Source organism: Fusarium keratoplasticum, chromosome 4 (genome assembly GCF_025433545.1).
Source record: "Fusarium keratoplasticum isolate Fu6.1 chromosome 4, whole genome shotgun sequence".
NCBI lineage: Eukaryota > Fungi > Ascomycota > Sordariomycetes > Hypocreales > Nectriaceae > Fusarium > Fusarium keratoplasticum.
Genome location: NC_070532.1, coordinates 1,382,161 through 1,397,920, shown reverse-complemented (window position 1 = coordinate 1,397,920; position 15,760 = coordinate 1,382,161). Strand labels below are relative to the sequence as shown.

General features: G+C 53.1%; 6 protein-coding genes across 6 annotated transcripts; 4 read left to right on the top strand and 2 right to left on the bottom strand.

Annotated features, from left to right (window-relative positions):
* Window positions 1-218: 218 nt before the first annotated feature.
* Window positions 219-1,459, top strand: NCS57_00551400 (Mitogen-activated protein kinase; the record flags this gene model as incomplete). The annotated part of the gene is made up of 4 exons (XM_053055433.1): window positions 219-331; window positions 394-589; window positions 648-1,029; window positions 1,083-1,459. 4 exons carry the CDS (start codon window positions 219-221, stop codon window positions 1,457-1,459), a joined length of 1,068 nt encoding a protein of 355 aa, XP_052914388.1.
* A 1,172-nt stretch (window positions 1,460-2,631) lies between these two features.
* Window positions 2,632-3,652, top strand: NCS57_00551300 (Oxidation resistance protein 1; the record flags this gene model as incomplete). Its single annotated transcript, XM_053055432.1, has 2 exons — window positions 2,632-3,138; window positions 3,200-3,652. 2 exons carry the CDS (start codon window positions 2,632-2,634, stop codon window positions 3,650-3,652), a joined length of 960 nt encoding a protein of 319 aa, XP_052914387.1.
* Window positions 3,653-4,010: 358 nt separating this feature from the next.
* Window positions 4,011-5,018, bottom strand: NCS57_00551200 (Uroporphyrinogen-III synthase; the record flags this gene model as incomplete). The annotated part of the gene is made up of 2 exons (XM_053055431.1): window positions 4,011-4,663; window positions 4,730-5,018. 2 exons carry the CDS (start codon window positions 5,016-5,018, stop codon window positions 4,011-4,013), a joined length of 942 nt encoding a protein of 313 aa, XP_052914386.1.
* A 356-nt stretch (window positions 5,019-5,374) lies between these two features.
* On the bottom strand, window positions 5,375-7,672 carry NCS57_00551100 (Zn(2)-C6 fungal-type domain-containing protein; the record flags this gene model as incomplete). Its single annotated transcript, XM_053055430.1, has 6 exons — window positions 5,375-5,514; window positions 5,567-6,779; window positions 6,829-6,860; window positions 6,918-7,143; window positions 7,193-7,541; window positions 7,596-7,672. The coding sequence occupies 6 exons, from the start codon at window positions 7,670-7,672 to the stop codon at window positions 5,375-5,377; spliced, it is 2,037 nt and encodes a 678-aa protein (XP_052914385.1).
* A 652-nt stretch (window positions 7,673-8,324) lies between these two features.
* On the top strand, window positions 8,325-10,063 carry NCS57_00551000 (MFS domain-containing protein; the record flags this gene model as incomplete). The annotated part of the gene is made up of 4 exons (XM_053055429.1): window positions 8,325-8,423; window positions 8,483-8,764; window positions 8,818-9,153; window positions 9,203-10,063. The coding sequence occupies 4 exons, from the start codon at window positions 8,325-8,327 to the stop codon at window positions 10,061-10,063; spliced, it is 1,578 nt and encodes a 525-aa protein (XP_052914384.1).
* A 634-nt stretch (window positions 10,064-10,697) lies between these two features.
* On the top strand, window positions 10,698-11,407 carry NCS57_00550900 (Sulfhydryl oxidase; the record flags this gene model as incomplete). Its single annotated transcript, XM_053055428.1, has 2 exons — window positions 10,698-10,849; window positions 10,966-11,407. 2 exons carry the CDS (start codon window positions 10,698-10,700, stop codon window positions 11,405-11,407), a joined length of 594 nt encoding a protein of 197 aa, XP_052914383.1.
* Window positions 11,408-15,760: the final 4,353 nt, after the last annotated feature.

Sequence of the window (15,760 nt, the reverse complement as noted above, 5' to 3'; positions counted from 1 at the left end):
CAACAAGCTTGCGAGTGTACTGGGTGGATCTCAGTGCCCAACCCCTCAATCCTCCTCATTGACCAGAGCGCGAACAAAGGAGACTTGGCTGGTCCCTTTCTTTGGCCTTCGCAGTACCTAATATCTCGACACCTCCGACGACCGCGCAACTCCAACGCGACGTCCGCTACAAAGACTTTTTATTCCTCAGTCTCTCTTCCACAACATCCAACGCAACCATGTCCCGATCGAACCCCCCTAACCCCACGGGGTCACGCAAGATCTCTTTCAACGTCAGTGAGCAGTACGACATCCAGGATGTGGTAGGCGAGGGTGCATATGGTGTGGTCTGGTATGTTTCTTTTCGGCTCTTGCGCCAAATAATGCTAGGCATGTTGCTAACGGCTCGACCAGCTCCGCCATTCACAAGCCTTCTGGCCAAAAGGTGGCCATCAAGAAGATCACCCCCTTCGATCACTCCATGTTCTGTCTAAGAACCCTGCGCGAGATGAAGCTGCTACGATACTTCAACCACGAGAATATCATCTCCATCCTCGATATCCAGAAGCCCCGAAATTACGAGTCATTTAACGAAGTCTACCTCATCCAGGTGCGAATGCCTGCGCTTTGTCGCAAAAGGAGTGGAAGCGACTAACAAAGTAATGCAGGAGCTCATGGAGACGGATATGCATAGAGTGATCCGCACCCAGGACCTGTCGGACGACCACTGCCAGTACTTCATCTACCAGACGCTCCGCGCGCTCAAGGCCATGCACTCGGCCAACGTGCTGCACCGTGACCTCAAGCCCTCGAACCTTCTGCTCAACGCCAACTGCGACTTGAAGGTGTGCGATTTCGGTCTTGCGCGATCTGCGGCTTCGCAAGAGGACAACTCGGGATTCATGACCGAATATGTCGCGACTCGATGGTACCGCGCACCCGAGATTATGTTGACTTTCAAGGAGTACACCAAGGCCATTGACGTGTGGTCTGTTGGCTGCATTCTGGCTGAGATGCTCAGCGGCAAGCCTCTTTTCCCTGGCAAGGACTGTAAGTGATTGTTGGAAGTGAAGCCTTTGGAGTGTTATCTAACGCTTTGCCAGACCACCACCAGTTGACGCTCATCCTGGACGTGCTGGGCACGCCCACGATGGAGGACTACTATGGAATCAAGTCGCGCCGTGCACGAGAATACATCCGATCTCTGCCTTTCAAGAAGAAGGTGCCTTTCCGAACGCTATTCCCCAAGACTTCGGACCTCGCTCTCGACCTGCTGGAGAAGCTCCTCGCATTCAACCCGGTTAAGCGCATCACAGTGGAGGAGGCTCTGAAGCACCCATACCTCGAGCCCTACCATGACCCCGAGGACGAGCCCACAGCGCCCCCGATCCCTGAGGAGTTCTTTGACTTTGACAAGCACAAGGACAACCTCAGCAAGGAGCAGCTGAAGCAGCTCATCTACCAGGAGATTATGAGGTAAACGTGCCTACCTATGGCGAGGATATGTTTTCGTATCTGGGATCTGGGATCTGGGATCCAGATTGCCTCGAAGGGAGGAACTTGATATCATGGCTGTTGGGCAGACATTGTGGCAATCATGACACTGTAGTGACTGGGACATATGGATGAATAGCATGGCGGCAGGTTTGGAGATGGTAGATAGACATACCCAAACACAGGCGCGCACACAATCACCTCTCTGGTATTATCCTGCATGGCATGGGCTTGGCGTGTGCCGGGTGAGGCGCTGGTGGTGGCAACATGGAGGGAGGACAGAGAGAGGGATGGGGGCGAGAAGGGCTGGAGAAGATTACGATAAAGTGCATACTGAAACAGTTTTCCTTTTATTAGTCATGTTTAGTTATATCCAAAAGAAGAAGTTCCATCATGACGATTGATAATGAGTCGAGGGGAAGGGAGGGGAGTACAGCACGTGTCGCAGGCTGGGCTGTGAAGGGGCAACGGTCTAGACCACGGTTGTGGCACGCTTGAATAGGCGTTGATGCAGGGCGGATTATTGATGATGATGGCAACCAGCGCCATTGGCCAGATGAAGCTAGCACGTTAGGTAATGAGGCTCCCATGTTCATGACCATCAGCATGTTTGGCCTTGCCAGCGTGTACAAGGACGAGGCGTCAGCTGGTGGCCAAAGCGAAATGATAGTCGAGACTTGAAGATTTGGTGTTAATGGCATTAAGAATTCCTGCCCAACTAGGTAGAAAAAGGGAGGTATTCGGTGTCTACGGCAGACGCATTGACTGTCAGGCGGCCTTGGTCTTTCTTGCTGGTCTTGCCTTCTTGTTTGGCTCCCGGGGCTGACCCCGCTATATCAAGCTCCACTAGCTCCCCCAAAGTAGGTGCGTCACGGCCACCTAACTTATCGTCCATACCTTCTGTGTCTGTCTACCTATCGTTGACTCTTGGATCTTTCTTCTGGAGCCCACCAGTTCCCTCGAATGTCTCAGATCCAAACGGATCGATTCTGTTCATCAGCCAGCTCTTCCCGTCGACCCTCGACATCCAACCTTTTTCTGCTTTATTCAATGTTTCGACCAACTCTTCAAACCTTGATCTAGGTTCTCTTTCTCCACACATTATCTACCTATACCTACCCACCCACCTACCTTTGTCCTGATTCTACCCCAAACATCATGAGCTCTTCGGACCGCAACGACTCCCCCGAGACTCCCGACTCTTCTGGCGCTGGCACACCCTCCAACTCGAACCGAGCCTCTGCCTCGTACATCTCCAATATGTGGACCGGCCTCATCCGCCGCTTCTCCAGCGATTTCCCCAGCCAGGCCGACACCGCCTACGATGAGGACCCCAAGCACCAACAGAACGGCAAGGACGGCATCAACGGTGTCTTCACCCCCGTGCGCCGCACCGCTAGTCCTCTGCGCCCACCACCCCTCGACCCTCTTATTCTCCACGGCTACCGCGAGAGCACGCCCGTCTCGGCCAAGCTGCTGACGGGCGCCGTCGCTGAGGAGATCCGCGCCATGATCCCCGAACGGCTGCGCATCGTCGACGACTGGCACCTCATCTACAGCCTCGAGCAGGACGGTGCGAGCCTGGCGACGCTGTACCAGAGGTGCCGGCAGTACGAGGGCAAGCGAGCGGGCTTTGTCCTAGTTGTCAAGGATCTTGAAGGCGGGGTGAGTATACTTGAAACCAAACAATGGCATGACATGACGTTGTTCCTCTAACACGGTGCAGATCTTTGGCGCATACCTATCCGAATATCCTCACCCGGCGCACTCGTACTTTGGAAACGGCGAGTGCTTCCTCTGGCGCGCCTCAACTCTTGCGCCGCTTCCTCTTCCACCCTCGGCCGACACGACAGACGTCAACACGCGAAACACGACGCTCGCCCCGCCGGCTTCGTCAGAGGGTACCACGCCCACGGGCTCGCGTGCGCCGTCCCCCGCGCCGAGTGAGGCAGTTCGGTTCAAGGCGTTCCCCTATAGCGGGCTAAACGACTTTTGTATGAACTGCGAGACGGGCTTCCTGAGCGTCGGGTCCGGCGGCGGACACTACGGGCTCTGGTTGGACAACGGGCTCGAGGTCGGGCACAGCTCCCGGTGCGAGACGTTTGGCAACGAGCCGCTGAGCGATGAAGGAACCAAGTTTGGCGTCATTGGCGTCGAACTTTGGGTCATGGGAGTGTAAGTGCATGATCTCATGCTGTTTTTGTTACTGGTTTGCACGGCGCTTGGTGTTGTTTTTCCTGGGCGATGAATGGATGGTTGTCTCTCCTTAAAGAAAAAGATGGATGTGTTGCACAACAGGTGGGAAATATCGAGGCTTGGAAGCCGCGCAACAACTTGTTGGGTACATACGGAGGGAGGCTTGGGCAACAAACAAAAAAGACACGGGGTGGATGAGTAGACTTAATGATACCCGGAGCTGACACTCCCGACTCTTTCTGCTGATCTCGCGGTTGTCATGATGTGACATGACTTGTTGGGTTTCTCACGGGTGTTCAAGGCATGAGGAGGGGGGTTTATGCTTTGATATTGGCCCAGTATCAACTTTGATTCCTAGTCATAAACTCCTGGATCCCGTCTAATACGCCCTGCGGCGTCGGTGACTCAGCGCACACATCGGGCTCAAAGCCAAACGACTTGAGATGATCTCTTGTTGTAGGCCCAATCGTCGCGACATACGTCTTGCCATCCCGCACGCTCCCCTCGCGCACCTTGCCCGTCTCCGGGTCCAACACGCCCATAACCCGGAGTAGGCTATCGCACCCCGTCGGCGAGAAGACCACCACCCACCGTGCGGGCGCATCGTGCGTCTCGGAGAGCACGCGATCTAGGTCGATGGGGAAGCTCTCCATGACGCCTGTTCCGTAGACGACCGTCTCGTCGACTGCGATGCGCTCGCCGTCCGGCAGCCCAGGGTCCTGCAGCGTCTTGGGGATGATGTCCCGTCGAGTCTCGCCGACGAGGAACAGTACAGGAGGCAACGACGGTCGTCCGGCGTGCCATTCGCGGTAGTGAGAGAGGATATAAGGGGCGAGGGTCGCTCCGTTGCCCGTGTGGCTACCGAAGACGCTCAGGGGAGGATCCTGCGGGACGGCGGCGAGGGCGCGGGTCGTCGCGGGGCCGACGCTGTAGACGGGGATGTGCTGGAGGTGAGGCCACGAGGTCGGGGGGTCATTTGTGATACTATCGTTTTCTGAATATCAATCAGCATGTGCAATTCTACTCAGTGAAAGTCAATTGACTTGTTCTTAAGACGCACCATCCTTGCCGTCCTGTACCAGCTTCACAAACGCCTCGACTGCGCGCTGTGATGTAAAGATCAAGCCGCCATACTCGTGATGCTCCTTGTTTCCAATCCGTCCCTCTCGGAGTACCTCGGAAACCTTTTTCATGCCCTCATCTTGGAATTGGTGCAGCAGCACGGGGACAAACTGCGGCGTAAAGGAAGCTCCGGCGGCGCTCGTCTCGGAGAAGAGGTCCTCGTATGAATCGCCGGGGCTTGACCTCGTCTTGAGCAGGAGGACCGGCACCTTGTCGGAAGATGCCATGTTGACGTAGGGACCGGAAGAGGGAGTGTCAATGGCGAGGCTGAGGGATCATGAATCGGAACTCGGAGCGAGGACTGATCAGCAACTTTTTGGAGGGACGGGGAGGAGGGGCACTTGGAGGGAAAAGGTGGGCATGGCGTCACTGGCGGGCATTTTTGATAGTGGATGCCGGGAGTGAGGACGGGCGCTAGTGACGAATTGGGGCTAGTGTCTTGCTGCTTCAACGCTGTGTTATACAGACATGGGATGAAAATATGGAAGCGAGGTTTGTAAAGCCTTGTAATGACTTTATGGCAATTTTTTTCGATTTTGTTAGACAATTTTTATAACTATACAAAGCCACAAAATTTCCCAAATCAAGGAACGGTAGGCGCAGCATCAGCATCCCCCGACTCCATCGTCAAGCCATCCATCATGTTTCCGAACCCCCCGAGGAGAGCTGGATCCAGAGTCATGTCCAGAGAAAACTCAAGATCATCCATCTGTTGGAAGAGACCTAACTAAGCATTAGCACGCTAACCAAGCATAGATGAAATATGTAGACTGACCTTGAAACGATAGTGTGTTGGGAGCTCCCTCTCGCCCCAACACGACGGAGATGGCCTTTACTGCCCTTTGCGCCTCCGTGGATTGAGCGGCGCTCATCTCCCACAGGCCTCTTACATGAGCCAAATCTTCCAGAATATCATCTCGCCGAGGCAGGGAGTTGGTGGAGCTGGGATCTGCGTCCTCGTCGGACCTGCTCAGAGCAAAGCATAGCATCATTGTAGCCTGCAGGAATTCGTGATTGAGCGACGTGGCCACCTTCCAGCGAATACCATACATGAGGCCCCCAGGCTGGATCTCCTCACTCATCCTTCGCTGGTGGTCCAGGATTGCCAGAGCAGCGTCAATGCATGCCTTGTTGGATCTGTTGTTCGCTTCCCAAGGAGGGCCCTTTACGAAACTTCGTCGGTGTAGGAGGTAGACGGCCTTATGTATCAAAATGTCCAAAACCATCCGGTATAGTATCGTGTCAGGGTTTTCACCGATTGACGTCTCGAGCGTCTTGTGCCTTAACCATGTCGGTATAGACTCTATGGTCTCTTCAAGTTTAGCACTTAGTGCATCAATCGTCAGGGTCGATGGTGGTCCTGCTTCTGTCACGTCGTATATCTCAGCGGCCAATTTGATGATACGGTGTCTCTGGATAATGTATAGCAATGAGCTAGGCTCAGTCAATGGCCTCTCTACTGGGGTTTCGTCATGATCGAGGCTAATGTCGTTGTCCAACAAATGCGCGGGCGGGCGTGCATCACACTGGGAGTCCTTGATGATGCGAGGTAGTCCAACTTGTATACTCGTGAAGAAGTCCATGTCGTATAGCATCATCCACATGCGTCGTCTGAATTCTGCCTGTAATGGTCGAACAGTTGGCCAGTGACCTGGATCACGGTGCAATCCCATGCGCATGGCAACCCGAATGACGACACCCATCAGGACCCAGGTGCTGACATGCGTGCCAAGACCGACGTTCTGATCAAGAACAAAGTGTAAAGTCAGTGTTTCTATCGTATATCTGCTCGAACTCAGATAATTCCCGGCGACCAGGCAGTGGATGGTGAGGGTTCGGTAGTTCTCCAGCATCGCCTGTGGTTCAGAGGATAAGCCAGAGGATCCGATATCTTGTTGCTGGAGGAAGATCGAGATGCACATAATGCTGAAAAGTAGCCCTATCCACATGATTGGAGCGGATGAGAAATCGGCCCAAAACTGGTTGTACTAGATGGAATGAGCAAACATACGTGAAGTTATGGCACTCGACACTTACCTCTGCGATGAATGTTTCTCGATGTAGAATGACTAGTAGCGCACAGCACTCGTTAGCCCATGAACGAACGAGAGTAAATAGAAACTCACCAGGAGCAAAGTCGAAAGTGTTGAAAAAGTAGGAGAGATGTCTATCTACCACTCTGCGCGGTGGTACCATGGCCAGAATCTGCTCTCTCGGAAAGCATGTGACACTCGTCAGGAGAGTTATTCTGGTAGCCGGTGAACCCATAGGGTCAGCAGTAAGTGAAGTCGATTCTGGATTCATGGAACTATCTGTTAAGTCGCCTGATAGTTCATCCTTGAGCTGTCGTATCTGCCAATAATCGTCAACACTAAACTTTCGCGTCGCAAATGAGACCTACATGATACAATATCGTAGCCCAATGGGAGCTGCCTGTATAAACTGTATTGCCATCTTCGAGACTCAATGTTCCTATACTTTCTGAGCGCCCATCGGAAGATGTTCCTTGTGTCGCGGCGTCTTCAAGGGCGTGTGGCACTGGGACACCGGCCAAGGGTGTCTGTGAACTCTGTGCTGCCATGTCGGTAACGAGGCTTTCGATGCGAGCGACTCTTTGACGAGCATTTCGGTTTCTCCCATGGGCTCGGTAGTCGACCGCATCGTTTCTTTCCTGCTCTGAAAGGCTGTAGACACATTCCACACCACGTCGTCGGCATGTGCTGCAGGGAGATTGTCTATCGCATCGAAGTCTATACGTACAACGTCAGTTGACGGGTCTGCCATGTAAGGAGGGTTTAACTTACTTGCGGCCGCGGCAGAAGTTGCAGCTCAGGATGGGCTTATCCCGTCTCCTGCTTGGGTGCGTCGATTGGGAAATCATCTTGCTGTAATGGTGTTTGTTGACGGAAAGATTTGGGGGTGGATGGGACGAGTGAAGGTTACTACCGTGCCAGGTACAAAAATAGAGGCGCTTCGCACAGTGGAAAGCGTGAGAACTTGGAATGGTAAGTACGGCCGAATACACACCTTAGCTAAAAAAAAATTATCTGAGGATTGGACGGGCAATTAGAAGAGACTATATGAGAGCTCTTGACAGCCTTACATTGTTTACTCTAACTTGGAGGTTGCGATTAATTCAAGATATGAAGAGCCAGCAATGAGACTCTATTGAGGATAGGTAGCCGTTTGAAGAAGATCTTCAAATCTTCCTGAGTTGCGCGTCCTACTCTTTTCAACCAATGTGTAAATGTGACTATTGATCAGCTTGTCCTTTCAACCCGAAAGGGACGGAGGGTAAGTGGGTCCAATATCCGGAGGGTCACGGCGGAGGACCCGAGACGGACGGTCGGACAGTCATCATGTAAGCTCATTGGTCAATGGTGTTGCAACCAAACCATTGCGACGACTGTCCGCGATGGAATCATGACTTTAATGCCCGCCCATGAACATTTATAAACCAAGTCAGTGAGCCCATAGACACATTATGCCCACCAATCTAAAAATTCCTTTCATCCTTTGCTTTAGTGCCCAATATGATGCCAACAGAGAAAGTCGACGTGGTCTACCCTTCGGGTGTCAGGCTTATGCTGCTCATGACATCCGTCTTTATTGGCATGTTTCTAGTAGCACTGGTACGTCAAACATAATGAAGCTCATTTTTATGAACGTCTATCCACTAACCTACTTATAGGACAAACTTATTATCTCGACCGCCATCCCCGTCATCACCAACGAGTTCCATTCGGCCAACGATATTGGCTGGTATGGCACGGCCTATCTTCTCACCAACTGCGCCTTCTTGCTTGTGTTTGGAAAGATGTATACATTTCTGGACGTCAAGGCTACTTTCATGGCAGCCGCCGTGTTGTTCGAGGTGGGCTCCGCCATCTGTGGCGCGGCACCCAACTCGATCGCCTTCATCATCGGTAGGGCCATTGCGGGCCTGGGCGCCGGGGGTATACAGTCCGGGGTTGTAAGTCTTCATCCTTCTCGCTTATCATACTTACTCACATATCAACTGGCTAGCTTGTGATAATCGTCTATGCCGTCCCACTCCAGAAACGGCCCATGTATCAAGGCCTCTTTGGAGCCGTGTATGGGATCTCCTCCATAATCGGCCCACTGGTCGGTGGTGCTTTCGCCACAAACGTTACTTGGAGATGGTGTTTCTATCTCAATCTTCCCTTGGGGGGCGTGGTGCTGGTGTGTGTCTTCTTTCTGCTTCACATCCCTGAGCGTTCCACCACGGCAGACACCTTGCGCCAAAAGCTACAACAGCTCAACATCGAGGGACTATTGGCTCTCCTTCCTGGTGTGGTTTGTCTCTGCCTGGCACTCCAATGGGGAGGGTTCACCTTAGATGTAAGTCCAAGTCCCAGGTCAAGCCAACCGAGCTAACTATCGATACCAGTGGAGCAACGGCAAGATCATTACATTGCTTATCGTCTCTTTCACGCTGTTGATCGCCTTCATCTTGATCCAAATATGGAAACCGGCACAGGCAACGGTGCCACCACACATATTCATCCAGCGAAGCATCGCCGGTGGGTTCTGGGTGAGCTGCTGCGTCGGAGCACACCAGACACTGCTCATTTATTTCCTACCTATCTGGTTCCAGGCAGTCAAAGGTGATTCGGCCGTCGAAAGCGGCATCCACCTCTTGCCTATGGTGCTCTCGCTTGTTGTTGCGTCGATCCTCACGGGAGTGCTGACCACCCGTGTCGGATACTACATGCCATTCTTGATCTTGGGCATCTGCATCGCCGCTATTGGTGCTGGAGTTCTCGCTTGCCTTCACGTCGACGCATCGGCGGGTCAATGGATCGGATACCAGGTCTTGTACGGCTTCGGTCTGGGCGCTTGTTTCCAGGCGCCTAACATGGCTGCGCAGACGGTGTTACCTCGGAATGAGGTCTCCATCGGGGCTTCGCTCATGCTTTTCGCCCAGACGCTCTTTGGCGCCATCTTCGTGTCTGTCGGTCAGAACGTTCTTAATGGCGAGCTAGCTAAGCGCCTTGCCAAGTTCTCGAGTATCATTCCTCAGCAGATCGAATCTGCTGGGGTGACCGGTCTCTTTGAGATGATCCCGGACAAGTATCATGGGGCAGCTCTGCAGGCCTACAATAGCTCGTTAAGTGTCTGTTTCCGGGTCGCGCTCATAATGGCCTGTCTTGCCATTCTCGGTGGTCTTGCTATGGAATGGCGCAGCGTCAAAAAAGAAGTGAGGGAAGAGATTGATGATGGCGTCGAAATGAGGACTGTTGAAGCATAAACTGCCGGGTAGTTGAGGATCTCGGACAGGTTTTGGATGTAAATATGAAGGAGGGACTTGATGGTTGTTATTTCATACATATGAGAATAAGTGTATTATTAGACAATTTTAGGCAGAACATGTAAAAATTAGTAGACTGTAATCCCAGTATTTGCCCATCTTCAATAGCCATGTTAAAGTGAAGTGAGATTCAATCCGCAAAGGGTCATCAAGGAGTGAAACAATAGACATCTGCCAATACATAATTTTATGCTAATGCATATCCACATGTCACCCCACGCTCAAAAGTGGCAGGCGGGAGCACTTTATTTCTTATCGATAAGGTCTTGGCGATGGAGCCATCGCGATTGACATCTTCTGATGGCCTATTTTCGTTCCTGGACCGGCTTCTCGGGAGGGCTGACAAATTGGCGTCACACCACGACAAGGCCAGGACCCGCGGCCTTTAAGCTCTTTTTCTTTTAAGTCCCTCTTTTTCTCTTTCCTCCTGTGGTTTATCTGTTTACCTGTGCGAGCGGCTATCGATACGTCCCCTACCTCTGATTGCACCGAAGCTCCGGCCTTCGGTCCCTTTAATCTTGTTGCACCACTCGCCACACCCGCCCACATCTCGCGACAGGAACTCCGTGGCGCCATGGCAGAAGAGCCCAGAGATACACGGGACGACAAGTCCTCGGCGGTTACGTCCGCTGCCCCTGGCGCGCTGGCCCCTGCGCAGGGAGGAGGCTCTGCTGAGCCGCCCAAGAGGATCCCCAGGGGAGTGGTCCTGGGCCCAGATGGCAAACCGTGAGTCAACGACGCCCGCTATATCCCCGGCACCAGGACTCCCCTCTCGTGTCATATCTTTGTGTCTCTGGAATCGATCTATTCGCTAACCGTGCTATCTCTCTCACCCCATGTAGATGTCGGAATTGCACGTCTTTCGCCGCGTGGGCGGCCCAAACAAAGGACACTCTCAAGCACGACGCTGCACGGACACCGACGGCGACACAAGGGCCTCCGGCCGACTGCCCTCCGGACGTCGAGACACTTGGCCGGAGCACGTGGACTCTGCTGCACTCGATCGCGGCTCAGTACCCGGAGCAGCCGTCCAGGGGCCAGCAGTCGGACCTGCTCAGCTTCGTGGGCCTGTTCTCTAAGCTGTACCCGTGCTGGGTGTGCGCCGAGGACTTTCAAGGCTATCTACATCGCGACGCGCCCAAGGTTGGTAGCAGGGACGAGTTTGGCAAGTGGCTGTGCGGCGCACACAATGAGGTGAACCGCAAGCTTGGCAAGCCCGAGTTTGACTGCTCCAAGTGGGAGGAGAGATGGCGGACTGGCTGGAAGGACGGCCGCTGCGATTGAGCTGAGGCTACAAAACTTCGGAGCTCGACCCGAGAGAAGCTCGGACGGTGTGAGCTGAGGCTACGAGGCTGGATCGCTGGCCGGGCCGGTGGATTCAGGGTCCAGGACGATGATGTGATTTTTTTTGGGGGGAGCCTCGGTGTGCGGTGTATGATATTGGTCTGAGATCAAGGGAAGGGTGTCCCTTCGGGGATGCACACCGGTTGGTTTGTGTACTTTGTATGATGACTCCCCGGAGAAGACGTGGCCGAAGGTGGATACAGCCAATGCCTTGAGAAAAAGAGTGGGATATTCTAGAGAGGAGGATAAAAGAGGCCAGCATCGGGAATCAGGACATGGCAAGGACATGCATGGCCGATGTTGACATTGACGACATGACGGGACAAGATGGTTGCACAGCAGGGGCGTCGAATGGATAGAATCTCTTCTCACGATATGTATGATATCAGATACAAACAGCTCCCTTGTATAATACACAATGTACATGCCGATGGACGTACCTATAGAAGGGTTCCCGGGCAGAACTTCTAGAAGGGAACTAGAACAGGGTCTATATCTAAGCATGTATCGAGGTCCTGTCTTGTAGACCGTAACGTCGGGCACCCCACAACCGACCACCCCCCACAACCGACCACCCATTTTCCACCTTGCAACACCACCAGGCCACATCTTCAGACCGCGATTTCTCAACCAATATTGAAGCTATCGCTAAACCGACTCGTGCATCGTTTTCGCCATGCCTGAATGGACCGAACAGAATATGCAAGATGCGTTGCAGATGTACGCAGACGGCATTTCGATCAATAAGGCCGCCGACGCGTATGGGATACCGCGTTCCACCCTCAAGGGACGGATTCATGGCAGCAACCCGCGAAAAGAGTATAATGAGGCCCGGCAAAAGCTTACGCCACGGCAGGAAAGGAAGCTACGAGACTGGATTCTTATCCAGCATGACCTAGGCTGCCCTGTTTCTCACTTACAAGTCAGAGACTTCGCCAGCAAGGTAGCCATACGCAATGGCTTCCAAGATGGTGTCGGAAAGAACTGGCTTGAGGGTTTTCTGACGCGTTTTTCGGACGTAAAGACACTCAAAGGCAAGAAGATTGACTCTGACCGGTATCACGGCGCTTCTACTGAACTTATTAAGGCTTTCTTTATGCTTCTAATGATGCCGCCTATCCAGAAGATCAAGCAGAAGCATCGTTACAATGCGGACGAAGTCGGTATGATGGAAGGGATCGGACTCAACGGTCTAGTCCTCGGTCGAGCAGAGAAGAAGTCAGCACTTTTGAAACAGCCTGGTTCAAGGTACTGGATTTCAATTCTCGAGTGTATCTCGGCGACGGGGAGAGTCTTAAAGCCCCTGGTGATCTTTAAAGGCAGATCAGTCCAACAACAGTGGTTCCCTTATAATATCGACTTTCTTGAAGATTGGAACTTCACATGCTCTGAGAAAGGGTGGACGAATAACCAGATCGCGCTCCAATGGCTGCGTAATGTGTTTATCCCGGAGACGGCGCCCAAGGACCCCCGGGAACCACGACTCCTTATTCTTGACGGTCACGGCAGTCATATGACTGAGGACTTCCTCTTTGAATGCTACGACAATAATATCTATCTTCTATTCCTTATTCCTCACTCTTCTCATGTCCTCCAGCCCCTTGACGTTGCCGTCTTTGGCCCTCTGAAGAACGCATACCGTCGACATCTTTCTGACCTTTCGTCTATCGCAGACTCCACGCCAATTGGAAAGATAACCTTCCTCGTCAACTATCATAAGGCCCGGATCGAAGCAATCACCAAAGACAACATCATAGCAGGCTGGAAGGCTTCAGGATTATACCCAGTCAGCGTAGCCCGGGTCCTGATGAACCCGATGGTCACAGAGACACCTGAGAGGCCCAGAACGCCTTCTCCGCCTGCAGAAAGTCCTTCTGAATGTCCTCTAAGGACCCCTCGCTCAACGGTTCAGGTGAAACGGGCACTTGACGTGATCTCCTTGACGTACGAGGTCCCTCCGGTCGTGTCGCTGCTGATGAGGAAGATGGGGCATCGATGTGAGTATGATAGCGTCACCTTAGAGCAGCAGGCGAAGGAAATATCGATATTGAAGCATCAGAATGAGGAATTGAGACCGAAGAAGAGGAAAAAAGTGGTCTTTGACGGCAACGCTGAGTTTGCAAAGGTTCCTGCGATCAAGAAAGCTCGTGAGGCGATGCTTAAGATCACACAGCCGCGCAGGACCGCCATGAGGGTTTCTAGGATAAAACAAAGTGATCTAGAGCATACATTCCATCTAAACCTTCACTAGTCCAAAAATCAGATCAATATGACTTTCCGTTGTTAGTTATTAATTGATCATCGCGATCGCATAACCTTGGTGTTGTTGTGGAAATGGGTGGTCGGTTGTGGGGGGTGGTCGGTTGTGGGGGGTGGTCGGTTGTGGGGTGCCCGACGTTAGCAGCAGGTCTCCCTCGTTCGCCGCACCTAAAAGGAACCGTATCAAATCTCCGTGCTGTTCGGCTCGCAGCTCCGGTGGAAACATGGACGAGGAAGACCCAGCCCTGCCAGACCACCAGGCCGTAGCGAAGAACCAGAAAGAAACGTCGTTTTTCTCCCAAAGAACCGTGTGCCCCCTACCCGCCTGCCCGTGTGTCTATCCCTGCTCCATTCGGTGTTCCCCCTTTGGCCGGTGACGAGGCCACACCGCGATAAGGATGATCTGACAAGGCCTTGTAAACACACACGGCACCGTCTACTGAACTACCGGGCCGCCTTACTGCTGGTCCCCCCCCTGGTGCAACGAGCGGGCGCTGCAGCTTTCAATCTCTGGTTACCTTACCCTGCAAACCGGTCCCCATCTCGCATGCCCGTCAGTCTCTCTCTTGTCTCGGGCCCCATCCCTGTGATGACGGGTTCTGTAACGCGATGTCGGGTCGACCCTCGTAACCTCATACCGACGGCAAGAAGCGGCAAGGAGAGGAAAGAAGAGGTTTTGAGAGTCAAGAGGTTGGCCTTGTTTTTTTTTTTTTTTAATTGCTTTCGCAGTTGAATGTCCGTTTTCTCGAGACACAATATGCCACCACCAAAGGGCCTTTTACGGATACGATATCCCTGCCTCAGCCCGCAAGCCCCCTCTCTTTTTGCTACGCAGCTGCGAATAGGTGCCTCTTTTTTTTGTTACATAGGTAGTATGCGTAGGTTGTTGTCGTCTCTTGTCCCATCGATGTTCGGAACGACATGCCGCCACCATCTCTTGAGTCAATGCTTACGGGAAGGGTGAATGCTACGATCCCATGCAAGATGCCTTGCTGCTCACTGCCGGAGCTGGCAAAGCCATCGGCCAGACGTGCATCGCGTCGTATTCTACCATAAGCCAACTGGACGGTCTCGCCATGGTCGTCATAGCCGTTGGCAAAGAGCGCACTTGGACCCCCGTTCCCAATTGCCGCATCTTGCTTGGTTGGGCCTCGACTGCTTCTGGCCTCTGCTGCATCTCGTTCGCTGCGGTGTTCCGGCAAAAACAACGCCATGGGTTCGTAAATATCCATCCAGTGAGACCCATCGCCGTCCCGTCGGATATAATCATTTATGGCATGGTCCCGGCCCGCGCTCGGCCACACAGAGAACGTGGTCCGGCCTAGCCGAGAAAGAGTCAACAGCATCAGGGATCTCACATCACATCGGAGCTGCCCTGTATACCGCAAGATGGGATCGTGGCTGGTTTGCTTCTTGTTTGCTTTGGCTCTGGGCCCTTGTTCCTTGCCCTGCCCTGTCCAGCATCCCACCTCCCATGGAATGGATGCTGCCACATCTATACTCGAGAGCTCGTGCAACTTGCGACACCTACAAACGTGCCATGGCATTTCTGGTTTAGAGTACCTGCATCGAAAAAAAAGATATGGAGACCTGAGCTGTCTCGATCCCCTACAGCATGGCCCTAGTCTAGTCTGCCCGATTGAGGGACCCGTCAGAGGAAAGCTTGCATCATATGATTATTGTACTGTAGAGAGGGAGAAAAAAACTGAGAGGCGTCGGTGGCATTACATCACCATGGCTGAAACGCTCACCACTGGCTCACCTCGCTCTTTCGGGTGCCCGCCCGGGAGCGAGCGATGGAGCGATCACTCGAGAACAGCGGTAAATGTCATGTCGGACCTGGACCTGATCCCTATCCCTCATTCATGCCGTTGCGTCCCCTGCCGGCTCCGATTGCGCTCATATCATGATGGTCTTATTTTTGGCAGCCAAATCAGATTCAAGGATCGAATGCGTATACGCCCGCTCTTTCGAGGTGTGGATGGATTGGATGGGATGTCCTCACTCAACCTTCTACAGTAGCTGTTGGCTGCT